Raw genomic sequence first — 16,163 nt, 5'->3', positions numbered from 1 at the left:
CGTAGGACAATTTAGATGAAGATAGTTTCCTTGAACCAACTTAGCACAAACTGGATGTAAAGTGCTTAGCATTTAGGTCTGCAAAAGTTGGTCGTCAGATCGCTCATTCCTTTAATCTCTCAGAATTCTATAAAAACGGGCCGAATTCACCAAAAACGTTAGTGAATGTATCGTGTTGGGCTACTGTTTAAACAGCAATATATCACCATATTTTCTTGGGATGAGTGAGAATAGCATGGACCTATTGGTATTGTTCAAAGCACCCCTTTGGGTTAAGGGCTTAGCGCCCCCCCCCCCCCCCCCATACACAAGTTCGGATTTCGATGCACCCCTGGACAGCAACAATAGCCCACAAGTGTACTGGCATACGACGCCATGGCAGCCTCCCGAGCCACCTTGATCTGCTACCGGTCTGGGTTACTAGAGTTCCCGTTTAGAGGAACCTGGCCAAGCAGGTCATGCAGTACTGTTCCGGGAGCAAGGCCGAGTTTCAAATGGCAGTTCTTTATCAAGTGGTAGTTACACCCTCAACTCTTCTCTCCCCCCCTCCCCCCAAAAAAAGAAGAGAAAAAAACAGAACACCACGAGCGACTGCAGTGGGTGAAATATTTGCAGTGATGCTTCCAATCTCGAAGCAGTTTATTTTACCAGCTTCCTTTCACCACATTTGTGTCACTGGTTTCTCCAATATGGTTTATGTGCTTCTAGGACACCGGCCATTTTTACGCAGACTCGCCGCTCTTAGGGTTTGCAGTGCGTTATGGCATTCTTAAAGCCTGTGAAACAGCTTTAAGCCACGAGCTTCTATACAAGTGATCACTTCCCACTTATCACCTACTCACCTCCGTCCAGGACACAAACTCCCCAGATTAGGTCCTTCCCCCGGACTGGGCAATTCCAAGATTCAATCCCTTTGTGATCTTACTTCAGCTTGTAACGCTAACTTTAGTCTGGGCTACTAGCGGGACTTCAATGTTATGATCATCCAGTTTTAAAGAGATTTTAATGTACCTAGGGCTCCTGGCATAGGCGAGACATAAAGGCCAGCTGCAATACATAAAAGGACATTATCAGGCGTGTGCACGTTTGCCCTGGATTAACGGAGCACAACGAATCAGGCAAAACAATACTTTATTTTTTTTAGTGACATTTCAGCAGTCAAAAAAATAAATCTCTAAGCACAGACGGATGGAAGACTTTCCTACGGTGGTACATAAGGTGGGCATTTTGATCAAGGTCTTTTTGGAGTGTTTGCAATTTAATAAATAGAAGCATGGAATGGATATTCTGCTCATTTCTGAGCGGGTATGAGGCAGTCGATGGACTGGCCTTTCTCCAAGCTCTTTTCCATTTCAACCAGCAGCTTCACACCATCGACCACCATCTGTACCAGTTCTACTTCTGAAAAGCCGAGGCGATCAGCATTGGAAACATCAAATACACCTCCAACAGCAGCAGTGTCAACCCCACCTGAAAGGAAGGCACACAAAGCAGTTAAGTTGGGTGCCAGTATTTGCCTTCATTTTACTGGACAGTCATGAAAACGGATTCTCTTACTGTTCACAGGTAGGGCAATCAGTCTCAAGATAGTCTGCCAAAAACCAAACGAATTGCACTTCCTGGACCACAAATGAATAATCACGTTTCTTTGAGGCAACTGATACAAAATTCATTTTAATAGTATTGTTAGCGTCAGTTAACATGCACATCTAGATCACCACTGAGCGTGACCAGTTAATGGAGTAATAGTGTCAAATAAACGTAGTTATTGTAGCCAACTTAAGTGAGGTCATTAAAGGCAGGCACTTTAATTGGGTCTCTCTTTAGAGAGTCCATACAAACTAACAGCTTTAAGAACCAATTGGGGAGGGGAGGGGGCGCGATAGGCATGGTTGTGATCTTTCACCTTAAGCTTCACAAGGCTGCGCTAAACTATGGTTAACACTTTTAACCAGTGTCACAAGGTAACTATGGTCAGACTGCCACTCTCAAGTAAGACCACAGCCCTCCTAATAACTAAATCACGAGGGCATGCCGTCCAAAATAAACTAAATTCTTTTAATAAGGCTCACCTGTTCCTCGCTTCTGGAGCCGTAGCCTTTTCAGGATTTCTCCGAACTTCTCATGTTTACTTAGATTTGGCAGCTTCACATGTACACCAGCACGCAGGCCTGTGCCAAGGTTGGATGGGCATGTGAGGACATAACCAAGGTGTTCATTCCACATAAACTGGTACCCTTTGTCCTTGACCAGCTTTTCAATCTGAAAACGAGACAGCAAGGGCATGAGTTTAGGTTATGGTCAAAGCATTAACACACCCCCTTCAGGTGCTTTAGCTATGAGATTAGAATTAACTTTCAGATCAGTACTGTCAGCATGACCGGACAGTAAAAGCGAAGTGTTGACTTTAATGACCAAGGTTAAGTGGTCACTTTTCTTCCCATTCCAGAACGGGCACAAAACCGACCACCCAAAAAAAAAAAAAAAAAGTGCCTTGGTTTGACGTTTGGTAGGAGGATTGCCAGCTGTTAGAGCAGCATTTGTCACTCCAAACCAAATGTACTTAGACTGCTGACACATTCACAGACACTGCAACAAGCTATTCACTTGTTGCCAACATGTATAACCAGCAGATTCCATGTCCAAATGCTGAAGCTAAGCCAGACCCTTCAGAGTATGCATAGTACTGTAGGCCCTGTCCTTTGCCACAATTGGTGTACATGCTAGATAACCAGTTTAGCAACGAATATTAGCTCAAGATGTGCTTTACTCGCTGAAATACTCACGCTTAGCAACCGTACGAGTCAAAAGGCCACTTAATATATTGACATGGATGCGCATTTCCCAGCCTTAACATAAAAGTATATATATATATCTCTCATACTAGCAAGCTCGGCTATCATTCCCTACTCGGCTGGGGCGCCAAGCAAATCTTTTTGCAGACTTTCTACAGTGTGGAAAGTGTTCCACCTACTTAGTTTGACAAGCATTTATCCAGTGCTGATGCTTTACATCAGCTGTATCCACTTAAACTGAAGTTCTGTAGGGTCAAGATCTAAAGCAAGCAGAAGGGAAAGGCAGAACCTGGCATCCAAAGCCCATTAAGCAGCTTGGATACGGATGGTTTTTGAGATCCTGGCTATGCAAGAGCAGAAAGCATACATATGTACTAGTCTAGAAGCATACATGTAACCATACCCAGAGGCTAGCAGCCCACAGAAGGCAAAACCCATAATTACCAGGGTCAGTCCAGTGCAGAAGCGCTGGAAGACTTCCTTCATATTGCCACCTTTCTGCATGGAGATAACCCTCAGGTGATCCTCTTCATTGATCCAGACGAGGAATGTTTTGTTGACGTTGTGCCTAAAAATAAAAAATAAATATATCAATATAGCCATGTGGATGTACATGCAGTGCAACAAGGGCCAGAGGAGGCAAGGTAGCCAAGAGTCTGCTGAACGGCCTTGGTCCCAAACAGCTTGAGCAACAATGTTTACCTTAAGGTTATATGAATCAGTGCACTGGACGATCTTTTACAATCAGGGAAGTCATGTGAATTGGATTTCCGCTTTTCACTTGCTTTACGAATAGGAGACTGCTTTAAGAAATGCTATGCACTCCATACCTGAAGCAGGCGTTTGTTTTTTCTTTTAGAGGACTTACACATGTAAGGGAATTCCCCCATACAGTTTGCACATAAGCAACCAAAGTTTAATTATTTTAATATGCAGTTTTTACAAACATTGCGCAATTACAAACCAAGACTTCAGTTAAATTATTAAGGCATTTTATGTATACGGGCACTGAACGTTACTTCAGGTGCAATTGTCAACCCATTACTTTAGGTCATTGAAACAGTCAAGTACCATTAAGTGGCCGAATATGCTGGAGGAATCAGTGTATGGTCAAGTCACTCAAATGGTAGGGTTGAAATCAGTAACATGCCAAGCAGTCATCCGAGCAATGTTAGAGGGCTATCTGCAGTTTTTTGCAAATCTGACCAGGGGTTCACACAGACCGCCACAGCTTGAAAACGTACCAAATGCCCCTGCCGTCTGGCCAGTCTCGTGCCATTCCGGAAGCAAGCAGCAGAGGAGAGACCGGCTTGTCAAACAGGAAGTGATCATCAATGAGCTGCTGCTGCTCTTCATCGGTCATGTTCTTCAGGGCATAGTACTTTCCTGCCAAATCTCCTTCGAGACTCGCCAAGGCTAAAAGACATGGATACACTTTACTTCATTGAAAAACGCAGTAAAGATTAGGTCAGGAGACAGCATAACTGTACTAAATCACATTTGGGGATTATGCCGAAGTGTACAATTCATACCTTCAATTGAAAGCTTCTCGACTGCTCTTCTCTCTCCTCGACTGCAATGAGGCGGCAGGCAAAACCCACGGATGCTTCTACCGGTACGGACACGGGAGCTGAGGACATAGTTGGGGTCCAGGTCATCTCCACCCTAAAAGTGAAGAGAGATCATGGTTTAAAGTTAACTACTATGAACGACTTGCTTTCTGGGACGGTCTAATTTTTACTTCTGACAGATACTAGGGTAGTATTTATTGCCAAATAGTCTAATGGTTTATCTGTGGCCCGCTGTGAGGTGCGTCACAAAGCAGCAACACCGAAATATTTCTATATTCGATTGCGAATTACACCAAATATTAGTTTTGTATGTGTGCATTGTTTGGCAGTCCAAATAATAGAAGTAGCTTAAGCCAGGAGTTCAAGTGACTATATTTCACCGGATTCAGGTAATAAATTGGAGGGCCACAGAAGTGGAAAGATTAGCCACTGTAATAGTCGAAACTCACTATATCACCAAAACGGACTAGTCAAACTCTGAAGCACAAACAGAATTCAGGTGTCAAAAGATGCAAAGGAAAGCCACTATAAATTCAACATCCAAGACAATACAGACAGGCTGCAGACTATAAACTGTGCATGAATATTTCCAGGGCAGTTTAGTATTTGTCAATGCAGCCGTCCAGCACATCTTAAAAAGTTCATGCTAGGCCTAAGCAGTGAATGTTGGCAAAGAGTGCATTTGTTAAAGCTTAGATCAGAGATCAATACTTTTTTCTGGGTTGCTCGTTGGTTACTGGCAGTATGCCAGTTACCAGTCAGACAGTAGTATCTCAAGTTCTTGGGGGTCCGATTCACAGGGGCCACTACAGATCTGGGACGGGGGGGGGGGTCCGAGTGACCCCTTTCCCAGTGTGGCACTTGAGTAGGAAGTTAACTAGAACTCCGTGGTACTTAACTAGAACTCCGTGGTACTAAGTGTTAGGGGGCATAATTAACAGAGGTAGGTTTAACTTACTTTGCGAACAACATGGCTCATCTATCTAGGCAGAGAGTTGGGAGTGAACACAAGCTCTAGTTCAGAGTTATGTCACTAGTCAAGCCTCCACATCTGTAGCACATTATCTGGGCGATCACACTAGCTCAGATTGCCATATGCACAGGGTGAGAAACGAGACCGACATCATTTAGGACAGAATGCCATCACTCAATCTGATCAGAGCATCCCAGCCGACCAAACCACTTCTGGTTACTTGTTTCACAAGAGTCCAAGGGCCAAGCAGATATGGATCCCAGCAACTCCGAGGACCTGAAGAGCTAGTGACCATAAGCAGATCATATCCAGCAGTAAGAAAAGCCTGAATGATTCAGACATGCTGCCAGTTTCTCTGAGGGTCTAGGTAAGAAGCTGTGTTGCTAATGAGTATCTGCCAATAGCTCCCACCCTCACCATAGACTTGAGGGCTAGCAACTGAGTCTACAGCCTGAATTTTAAGGATAACGTAAGGCACCCATAGTGGAAGGGAGGACAAGGCCATCAAGTAGGCTTGAAAGGAGGAGCGCCCCAAAAAAAAAAAAAAAAAAAAACTCAGCAAGGCAAATCAAAACGTGCGGATGTACTGCATGACCAACATTGCAGGAAATAAATCCACAATCAACACATTTTACATACAAATAAAAAGGTGCAGCTCATAAGCAGGTATAGACCGTACCAACTCAATGGAGTATACAAAGTGTAGGGGCACTCCTATGCAATAAATATACAGGAAGCCAGTTCTGGGACAAATATTCCAGAGTATTTAAATAATCATTTGGTTGGCATTGAAAGGACATTGGCAAGATAGTGTTTCACCTTCAGGTTCTCGAATTTCAAGTCAGTCTTGTGCTTGTCAGTTGGCTTGTATCCTCCATGCCTGTCACGAATGACTGGGTCAAAGAGATCCTTGAACACTTCAGCACTTTCTTCATCACCCAGAACACATCCCACAGTCATAATGAAGGGGTGGCCTGGAGGAAGGATAAAACAGAACCTCATGGATACCACATCTCTGTTCACTGAGGAATCAATTAGCACACATTGAAATTAACCAATTATCACAGGCAGTTTAGATGCACTCCGTGTACACCTTCCACAAATACACCTTCCACAAATACAGTATCTGCTGTTTGACCTGCAAGTAATTCACCATTTTCCAATAAAAAAACACAACTGGCCCAGTCGAAGTGTTTAAAATTCATAGGACTAGGTGTCCTGTCACCCATGATAGTCATACTGGTGAAAGTTCCACCCCCCCCCCCGAACCGAGGACACAGTGCACATTAACTATCTGCGGGTTTTCTAGTTCCCAACTTCAGAAACAGGTAATTGAGAATTCGTTCAGCCAGTTTAACTGCATTTGGTCATGCAAAGTAAGAGGTTTGACGGCTTAATATTGACTAGAGTGAACACAGCTGTGTTCTGAACATTACACACATCGGTTAAGAAAAGTAAGGAAATGCATGTAAATGCCAGACCTTGAATAGCATCAATCTACAACAGGCCTAAACATTACTCCATCGGTGTGCCCACCATGCAGCTTTTTCTGGTCCTGCTCCACAGCTATTAAAGCCACACAAACCTAGTCTGCAAAGGCCATTTGTTTAGAATTTCCTTCATGCAGAACAGGCTTTCACATGGGTTTCCTTCGACAATTTCCCTCCACTGAAAGGAGGGACTCTAGACAGCCAGTGTATGCGTGCAGCATGGATATGATGTGCATTTGGAAAGCGCGAATTGCTGCCCGGAGGCGTCCAAGCGCTAACTGGTTCAGTAGGAGACGCTGGTTCAGGACATAGGGCTTCAGATCTGGTGCAGAGTCAATTTTTAGGCTGTTGGCAGTGGCCATGACCCAATGTGGTTCATTATTAAAAACAAATCTCGACAAGGAGAGTCAACTAGTATTTCCTAAGATTAGACAGGTAGAGAAAAGCTATAATGAAAAAGTGTGAACAAACTACTCTCAGCCCATGATTAAGATCCATCTAAAGTGCAAATCTACTGGTTTATGTGGCAACGGTCACCTGTTGGGATACCCGGGTGCCCAAAGCAACAAGACTACTGAAGTATACAACGTCAGAGGATGCAAAGGACCGTCATGGATTCATAATTAAGAGGCTTGAGGGAACAGTTAGGTCTTTAGACCGTTCTAAAAAAAATAAAAGTCAGGCAGTTGGTCTCCAAGATGCACAGGTAATCTGTTCCATCTTTGTGGAACAGTGCTAGAGAAAGCATAACCTCCAAGCAAATACGGTGAGAACACAAGATCTGAGACTAACGAATGAAACTACATAACTGGTTAACTTCTTGAAGGTACAATGTGAAAATGCACTCCTTAAGTATTGTAATTACATTTGTATAGCGCTTACTACCCCAGATGAGGCGTCAAAACGCTTTTTCGGCGATTAGCACGCTACTCTGGGACCCAGAGGATTAGTGCTGAATTAGCATAGTGAAAAATGCAAGCAAGTTTTAAGTGGTGGATAGGTTATTTGGATTCGGAAGGATAGAAGAGGAAAAGGTTTGTATTTATATAGCACACATTACCCCATATGGGGTGTTGAAGCACGCTACTCCGGAAACCCATAAAGGATTAGTGGTGAATCAGTACGGTGAAATATGAAAGTAATTTGAGTGGGGGATATTAGTTATTTGGAGTGAGAAGTATAGCAGAGGAATAATGGGGAAGAAAGGTTTGCTTTCATATAGCACCCGTTACCCCGGACGGGTGTTGGAAGCGCTTTTCTGGCGAGTAGCCCGCTACTCCAGAACCCATAAAGGATTAGTGTGGCAAATTAGTATAGTGAAATATGAAGCACTTTGAGTGGATAATATGTTATTCAGTTATTTGGATAGAGAAGGGTGTGGGGGGGGGGGGGTCGAAATAGAGGAGGGAGCGAGGTTTGTATTTATATAGCGCTTGTAACCCTGATGAGGAACTGAAATGCTTTATTGGCAAGTAGCACGCTACTCTGGAACACAAAGGATTAGTGGTGAATTAGTATAGTGGAATATGGAATTTGAGAAGTGAACGTTAGTCTGTTATTTTGATTGAAAAGGATAGTGGAGGGATACAAGTGTGAAGGATTTTTTTATTTATTTGTTTTTTTAGGTGATGGGTTTGAGGTGAAGAGTTTAGAAAGGTTTGTTGGGGGGAAATTGGTATAGTAAAAGGTGACAGATGATGCAAGGAGGGGTAGAGTAGGAGAGAGTCTAGAAAGGGTTATTTTGGGGATCATAGTAGTGATATGGGATAAATGAGAGTGGATGTAGAGGATGTATTGATGGATGTATAGGGTGGTGCATTAGAAAGTGTAGTAGAGAAGTTTGAGGAGTCAGAAAATGTAGAAGCAGAGTAGAAGTTAACTGAAATGTGACCAGCTTTTAAGCCCAGCACCACTTTTTTTTTTTTAAACAGATTACAAACCAATGACAAGTCAGGAATGTGACAATATGTGATCTCAATGCATATGGGACTTCAATGACTGGGCAGTTTTCCTTTAGGTTGGGTATAAGGCAGTGTTAATCCATTCATGAATGCATATCCTACACAACAGGATATAGGTACATATGAAGGTATACGACCATCTACATCCAAGTAACTATTCTCTACAGTATACAATGCAAATCCAACTGAATGAATGTAACTAACCCCCTCCCGTTCCCTCCCTCTCCAGGGGTGCCATGAATGAGGCTAATGTCCCCGAATGAGAAGCAATATACTACTGATACAGAGTAGCGAGTGACCTATATGGACTCCTTTTCTATTCCCGCTAGCTTCCTTCCAGCATTGCATGCGGAGGGCAAGCCCCATGGCTGCAGGGCAGAGTGCACCACAGGAAGCAGTTAGTGACTTACATCATGGGGTATCCGGTGTCTCCTCACAGGAGGGAAGGAGGGGGGCGGGGGAGAATCAGGATGCTTCCATAAGGTCACCAAAGCCCAGCACCAAACATGAGACGTAATTCAACAATTGAAGGTGGAGTACGGACGCATAAGACAGCAATATGCAAGCTGAGCCAATATGAACGCATTCAAGATAATCAAGAAGAGCCAACCATTGGCTAAACCTGTTCCACTGAAGAATATGGTTGAGTGAACTTTAAAACACAGGAACAGTTGTCCTAGGGACCAATATGGAAGAGTTCGGGACAGGATGTACTCGCCTCTAGATGGTAGAAACATCCAGCTTTCAACTAGAGATACGCAGAGTTTGGTTGCAAAGTGATAATGGCAGATTTTAGATTACAAGGGTGGCAGTTTGACAGAGCATCCTGATCGAATGGTCGTTTGAGCAAGATTCAAATTTGAAGCCATTGGGAACGACCTCCGATTAAAGAGAATCGTGGCTTTTGGGAGAGTGGGTTGGGAAGAGGGTCATTGGGCGACTCAGGGAATACTCACAAGTGACAAATCTGTAGGGAAAAACCCAAATCCATACGGATAACTCAAACTAACTCGCCTTTTCCAATGAAGAATCACTCTTAAATAACGTAATACAAACACATATTTCAAGTGCCATACAAGCTTAAATACATAAAACATTCAATGCTGAATTAACAGTAGAGATTGTACAAACTTAAGCAGGCCTAAACTAGGTTTGTTGAATTTTAAAGTGACACCTATTAACCAACCCAAGTTGTTTTGCAGCAGCTTCCAAAGCGGGATTAATGATTGGCGCTTTACCTGGATTGTCAACCCCAGTTTGAATGCAATCGTCGATAGTAAATCCACTCGGAGTTTCCTTGTCCCTTAACTTGTTGTACATCTCCAAAGTGAGCACCTTTGCCATGTGATTGTTGTGGGCACTCAGGTCTGGGAATTCCTCTTCTACAGGATACTTCAGTTTCTGTTTGTTGTGGGTGTTTCCGAAAGGCATGGTTTCTAAAAATTACAATGGTGACAAAAAAAATTAGAGGTACAGCTATTGTTCTATTAAAGGCAAAAACATCCACACGATCAGTTTCGATGTCTTAGCAAGTGTTAAATCATGAAAATGAATATGGCCATTAGAAAGATTCATTGATGCAACAAGTGCTAATTTATGCAGGCTTGATAATATAGTTAGGCCATGTATGTAGGCAATATTAGTATGCAGTGAAAGGAACGTTACCAAGTGTTGTATTAAAGGATACTAAAATGTGTTTAACCTGTGCAACTGAAGCAAAACTGAGTTACAAACTAAACTGGTACAATAGAAAACTATGCCAGCTATTTTCCATCTGCTATCTGATAACGCGTGATGCTAGCAAAGGTAAACGGGTATTGGTGGAATCATTGTGCCTCGCTTACTTGCAGTACATAGAATAGCCACAGAGCGGCGACGTTATCCCACGCACGGAACTGAAGCAAAGAAAGACTACCTGCATGCCAAGCGCCACATCAAATAGCCTAACGCGATATACCACGACCATGTAGTACTGATGTAATGTCATTTACGAGTACAAAAGTGGCCTGTAGCTTGACGCTAAAAACAGCAACTTTAGTAGTTTTTGGACATTGTAGTGTAAACCATAGAGGTCGATTTTTTTCAGTGCACGAAAAGGTGAACTAAATGCATGACGACTAGTGTAAGAAAAGGCTATGAAGCCTTGGCTGGAATGCATCTTAAAACATGGAGGCGCAAATTGCGAAGTTACGCCGTAAATGGACTACATATCAAACCGGTGTCTTTTTGCACTACAACCTGGAGATGTTCCTAACACCCAACTTAAAAGCCTCAAACATTCCATGCAAATACAGTGATCGAAGCATGGTCACGAAATCCTTGCGTGAAAGTCCAGATGCTCTCCCTCCGTGAACGAGCATGCGTTAATCTGCTGCACCTGCCATTCCGAAGGCTCCAAGTTTCAGCTGAGATGAAGGGTTTCCCGACATTCAGAGGGGGATACATAAAGGCGGGGTCCGACCGCTCGCGTACACCTGCGGTATAACACCGTGTGATGTCCCCGATTTGCTGCACTTGCCGCCTACAAGTGTCCGCGCGAACGCGGCAACATGGAGGACGTTCAGGGACTGTACACGTACCGTTTGGGCGATTCGGTTTCTGAAAGTGAACACTATTATTGGCATTACGTTATCGTCAATTGCCAAAAAATGGTTATAAAAATAAATTCAAAATAGTTCCAAGCAGGGAGGTACAACATTTTACTTGCCCAAGGTGCCAAAAATCCTCACACTCGCACATCGTTTCAGATGCAACGAAACTATAGTTCTGCGTCGAGTTTACTAGTAGTTTGTAATGTTTACTTGAACACCCATCAAGTCTCCCCACCCAGATAACGAAAACTTTACACGCACAGCTGCATACTTGCCAACTGACACGGTACCACCACACGACTTCGCTACATTCACATGATCACTCGGTGAGGTGCCGAAATCACACGGTCGGTGGGAAAACCTTGCCCCCTCCTCTCACTTTAGTTATTTTGTAACTTGGCAGGTATGCAGCTGGTTTATGCACAAAGGGCGCGTGGGCAAAAGACAAAGGTGGAGCCACTTCCAGTTGATATCTTAATTGTAGGTGTGTTGAGGGGCCCAAGAGTTAGAAGCGCGCTAAAAAAATGTGTTTTTTTCTATGTGCTAGCTTCTGAAATGGTAGTTACCATTAGAGCCTGGACAGGGACACAGCTGCAGACAGCCCCTGCGCCCCCTGGAGGTCAGCGGCATGCTAAATTCGAGCCTTGCTTCCTTCCACTGCAGTCTTGTCCTGTGCAGCACACTTCTGCTCAATGACAAATTACAAAAGCTTAGTGGTAACAAGGTAGGCCCTCCGGAAGGTCCTGCCTAGAAGCGTTGGGCTTTGAACGTCCGTGTGTGCCAATACATAGGTAAAATTGGAATCTCATTTGCTTTACGAGGTAAAAGATTCCAGCTAGTGTTAAATATACCGACAGAAAAACAATGTTCATTCTTGACGCATAGTACTGCGTTACATAGTATCTTTAGTAAAGCACTATACAAATACAATCTAGATTTGGAACAGAGCTCTGCCGACTTCTTTAAATTCAGCCACTAAACTGAACTCATCCGCACGAGAGATCTGTGAAGCCAGCGAGGAGAAAGGATGCATCTGTTGCATTCCCAGCAGCCACCATTGGGGGCGCCCCAGTCCGTGACGGATACATAGTTGTAGGGCAAACAGAGGCCTACGAGCCGCGGGGTCACCGTGGAGCTGCGTCTCAAAAGCTGTTCTGGTACAGACTTGTCGAGCCGTAGAGGTGCTAGGATAAGCGCATCAGATCAGAAGCCAAGCCAGTGGTCGCCCTGAAGTGCCTGCCCCAGACCTCTTAAATCCACGCAGGCGGGATTTTACAGCACTGGTAGGATTAGGATTACCCGGCACTGGAGCAACCAGCAGCGCCGACGGGTTTATACCGCCTGCCCAACTCGAACTTGGGAGTCAGAATCGAGCTATTTAGGGAGGTGGCGGTCGGATCACTGGACAAAGACTTGTAAAACCGCGCAGAAGCCAATGGGTTTCAGTTTTATAGGAATTAACTCATAAGAAAGGATCAAAAATACGATTTGTGGTCAAATCGGTCATTGCCCAATTAAGGGCACTTTGTTTAAAAGTAACGAGAACATTTTTTTTTCACTTTTATTCAAGACTGGCTGAGACCCTCCATGTATACTGTCATTTCAGATGCGACAAGAAAGGAACCCGAACATTGATCCACTATTCTGGATCATTAAATATTAAAGTTATCAACTCGAAGATTCTGGTAGCCAACGGCTGGCCCGAGAGCTTACACCGTCACCAACCCACGTACGTGCTGGTGGGAAGAAAAAAAAAATGCCGCGCCTTCTGTAATGCTTCCAAGACTAATAGGTTGAGTGTTTACATTGCCTATGGCGAAGTTAGTTGATTGTTAGTGTACTATTCATGTACAAAGTGCAATAACAAGAATAAAGCCCAAGGACAATTTGCGTTATGAATTGAGTCCCTTTAAACACCTTTCAGGTTCTCGGGCTTCCAGCGAGCCCCACGAGGTGGACCCGAAATCCACTCGAGGCCTTGGAAGGCTCTGTAGAGACTGATCCCCTGGATGAGGGAGTGTTCAAACCAACACTGCACAAGCGATTCCTATACTGCAATTCTAGTCTATGCAACGCCCGATGGTTAAGGTCAAGACTTCCAGCGACAGTAAGTAATGCTAGGAGGTTGGGTGCATAGTGCACGGAAGTACGGCCATATCGTGCTACCATGTGTAATGCTTCTCACCTACAGAAGGCCATTGCGGGGGAGAGGTAACAGAATCTATCAGAATTCCAGACTGGAGACTTCACCAAGGGTTACGAGCTCATAATGCCACACACTGCCCATTTTAACTAATGGGCAATCAAATCATGTGTAATGATTAACAGTGCAGGTCAAAAAATAGGATTCCATTAATCTGTTTTGCAAAGTGGAACCCGGTTTCATGCGAGGGCCAAAGTGATAATACACGTCGAAAGAATATAGGACCTACTTTTCCAGCAAGCTAAAGGCCACTGGGATAATTAATAGCCGAATTAACGTGTAAAACGCATCAATATTCTACCGAATAGAAGTCCTATAGCAGATTTGTTAGTCGATTCCAATCTAGGACCTAACCACTTGTTAACTCAGTCTTATGTAAGCATTGCTAATTATAAGAGACAAAGCAGGGATATACACACATATCACTGCTGGGGCTTCAACATTCCGAGTATTTAGATACAAAGTGCAAACAACCCATGTAATAAAAAAACGAGCATTGGTAGAACACAGACAACAGGCCTGGCATTAAGGTGCCAAAGGTTTTCATTAATTCTTTTGGCATGAGCTGCACGCATACCTTCCTAATTGTGGTGAAGGTAGGGGAGTAGTAAGATTAATTCTCTTCTCCATATAATACACTGAGGGAAATACATTGAATATGACAGACCATGTGACGATGCAATGCACTTTTCAAATGTAAACTAGCTATCACGCACTCCTAAACAAGTTCTTAATTTTCCTTAGTCCGTGTAAAACTCTGGGTGGCGGTAAAGGCCACTCCATGCCAATTCTTCGAAATAAGTGTACATCAAAATGTATGCAGATGGATAGCCAAAGACTTATGGCTGCGCAGTTCTACTAAATGGTCATCCACAACAACAAAAAAGTCAACTGAGTGCCAAACACGTGCAATAGGCAAACAAAATACGTACTCACAGGGTGTACATGTTAAAAATCGAACCACATACGGACCAGGTGGTGTGGAACAAGGCCAATCTGCTGAATCGTCGACGTATGCATTTCCGGGTCTCGGATAACGCAGGGTATCTGGGGTGCTTTAGTTCACGTTAAACCGTCACTTGTATTGGTTTACAATAGGAAACAAATATCACGTGTGTATATCATTTTTCAAATAAGGCCACACGTTACAGAGCAATGCTACCAGTTTGCAGCTATGACCTTCAGAGTGATTCCCGCCCCCCTCTCAAGGGTGCGGGGGGCGCTCTCAAGCAAGGAATCTCCGGCCTGTAGATGCTGTTCTGAAGGATGTCTCCGCTTCCCCCTACCACATTTACAGATGCCAGGGCAGTCTCCGCAGAAGGAGGCTTTGGAATGATTATTGCTCTGCACGGCCCATTTAAAACGCATGCGCTCCTCTATGCAATCGTTGTGGAATGCACGCGGTTTCCCTTTAATATATAGCAGCTGCTAAAGGCAGACTCTCTTACCAGAGGCATCGCAGACGCTTTCGAGGATAAGTCTGGTGCAACAATGCGAGGCGGAACGCAGGCCCCTGCGGCACGTGGAGGGGGACCTTTAAACTAACAAACATGTGCGGAGCTCAGGTGGGCCCCCAATATTCAGATGGGGGCCGTCATTTTGCGTTACGCTACATGTTACAAGGCTATGGAGCCTTCGACTGACGCACAAAGTCCGAGTAGGCGAGATGAACATCCAAACACGCTTCCATTAGCATCAGTGACCGGTACTTGAAGGGTATATATTTCTTTGAATTACTCAAGTCAACGCACTCACAATTGATTGCATCATTCAATGCAATCTTTTGACATGTTTTCCTTGGCATTATGGTGCTTTTGCAACCACCCTCCCCACCCCCCAAAAGGGTGCATTTGGTCATGTTAGCGCAAAAATTCGTACTCATTGCAGTATGTAAACATATCGCCAATATCTGTATTCATAGCCACATTCCGTGGGGAATTGAAAGCCACATTCTTCGGTCTTCCTCAAAACGCCACTGTTTTGAAAAACCCTCAATTGTGTTAGTCTGGTTTACCATTCAGAGTTTAATTCATAGCGCCTGTATAAGACAAACCCTTTTTGCAAAGCGGTGGAAGGGAGGGGAGAAAAAAAAAAAAAACTCAGGTAGCCATAAGTCAAACAGTGTGCTGCACGCATACAGTGATCTTGTAATAAATACCATAACTGTGCACCATCCCTTTAAGTTACGACTGAGCTTGTCGAACCACTGACTAATAAAACCTAGCCTTTCGGAATGATTACATAAAAGACATTAATATTTATAAATCTGCACTTTTAAAACAGTACACACTAATATTGCCATCCCGAAAAACTACTTTAATGGGTGTGTTCAAGAGCCCAAGAGCCTTTAAGCGTTAAGGATTATGCGCTTTAAGAGGTACATTTCCGAATATCACATTAACAGGGGACACATCCGTTACCTACATCTTCAAATCAATAGTTCTGCGTGATATTTAACCCCTATAAATCCGCGTGTTACCGCTGCATTGGACACTGGCTTTCACAAGAGGACCATCTTCTAATAATGCCAAGTGTTTAACTAAAGCATGCAATACGGTCTTGTGTTGCTTATCCCGTTC

General features: G+C 43.9%; 1 protein-coding gene across 2 annotated transcripts in view; it reads right to left on the bottom strand.

The window, feature by feature from the left end:
* Positions 1–1,114: 1,114 nt before the first annotated feature.
* The window catches only part of CKB (creatine kinase B), a 72,501-nt gene continuing 57,452 nt past the window's right edge, over positions 1,115–16,163 (bottom strand). For both annotated transcript variants that reach the window (XM_085626303.1, XM_085626302.1), the window contains exons 2-8: positions 10,029–10,226; positions 6,159–6,313; positions 4,328–4,460; positions 4,040–4,211; positions 3,240–3,363; positions 2,073–2,262; positions 1,115–1,470 (exon numbers count right to left, since the gene is read on the bottom strand). In XM_085626303.1, coding sequence (XP_085482429.1) covers positions 1,292–1,470; positions 2,073–2,262; positions 3,240–3,363; positions 4,040–4,211; positions 4,328–4,460; positions 6,159–6,313; positions 10,029–10,226 — 1,151 coding nt within the window. In that variant the 3' untranslated portion in view covers positions 1,115–1,291. The remainder of the gene's footprint in view (positions 1,471–2,072; positions 2,263–3,239; positions 3,364–4,039; positions 4,212–4,327; positions 4,461–6,158; positions 6,314–10,028; positions 10,227–16,163) is intronic.

This window comes from Triturus cristatus, chromosome 9 (assembly GCF_964204655.1).
Source record: "Triturus cristatus chromosome 9, aTriCri1.1, whole genome shotgun sequence".
Taxonomy (NCBI): Eukaryota; Metazoa; Chordata; class Amphibia; order Caudata; family Salamandridae; genus Triturus; species Triturus cristatus.
The sequence above is the reverse complement of the archived record's forward strand: the minus strand, read 5'-3'. Positions and strand labels throughout refer to the sequence as shown.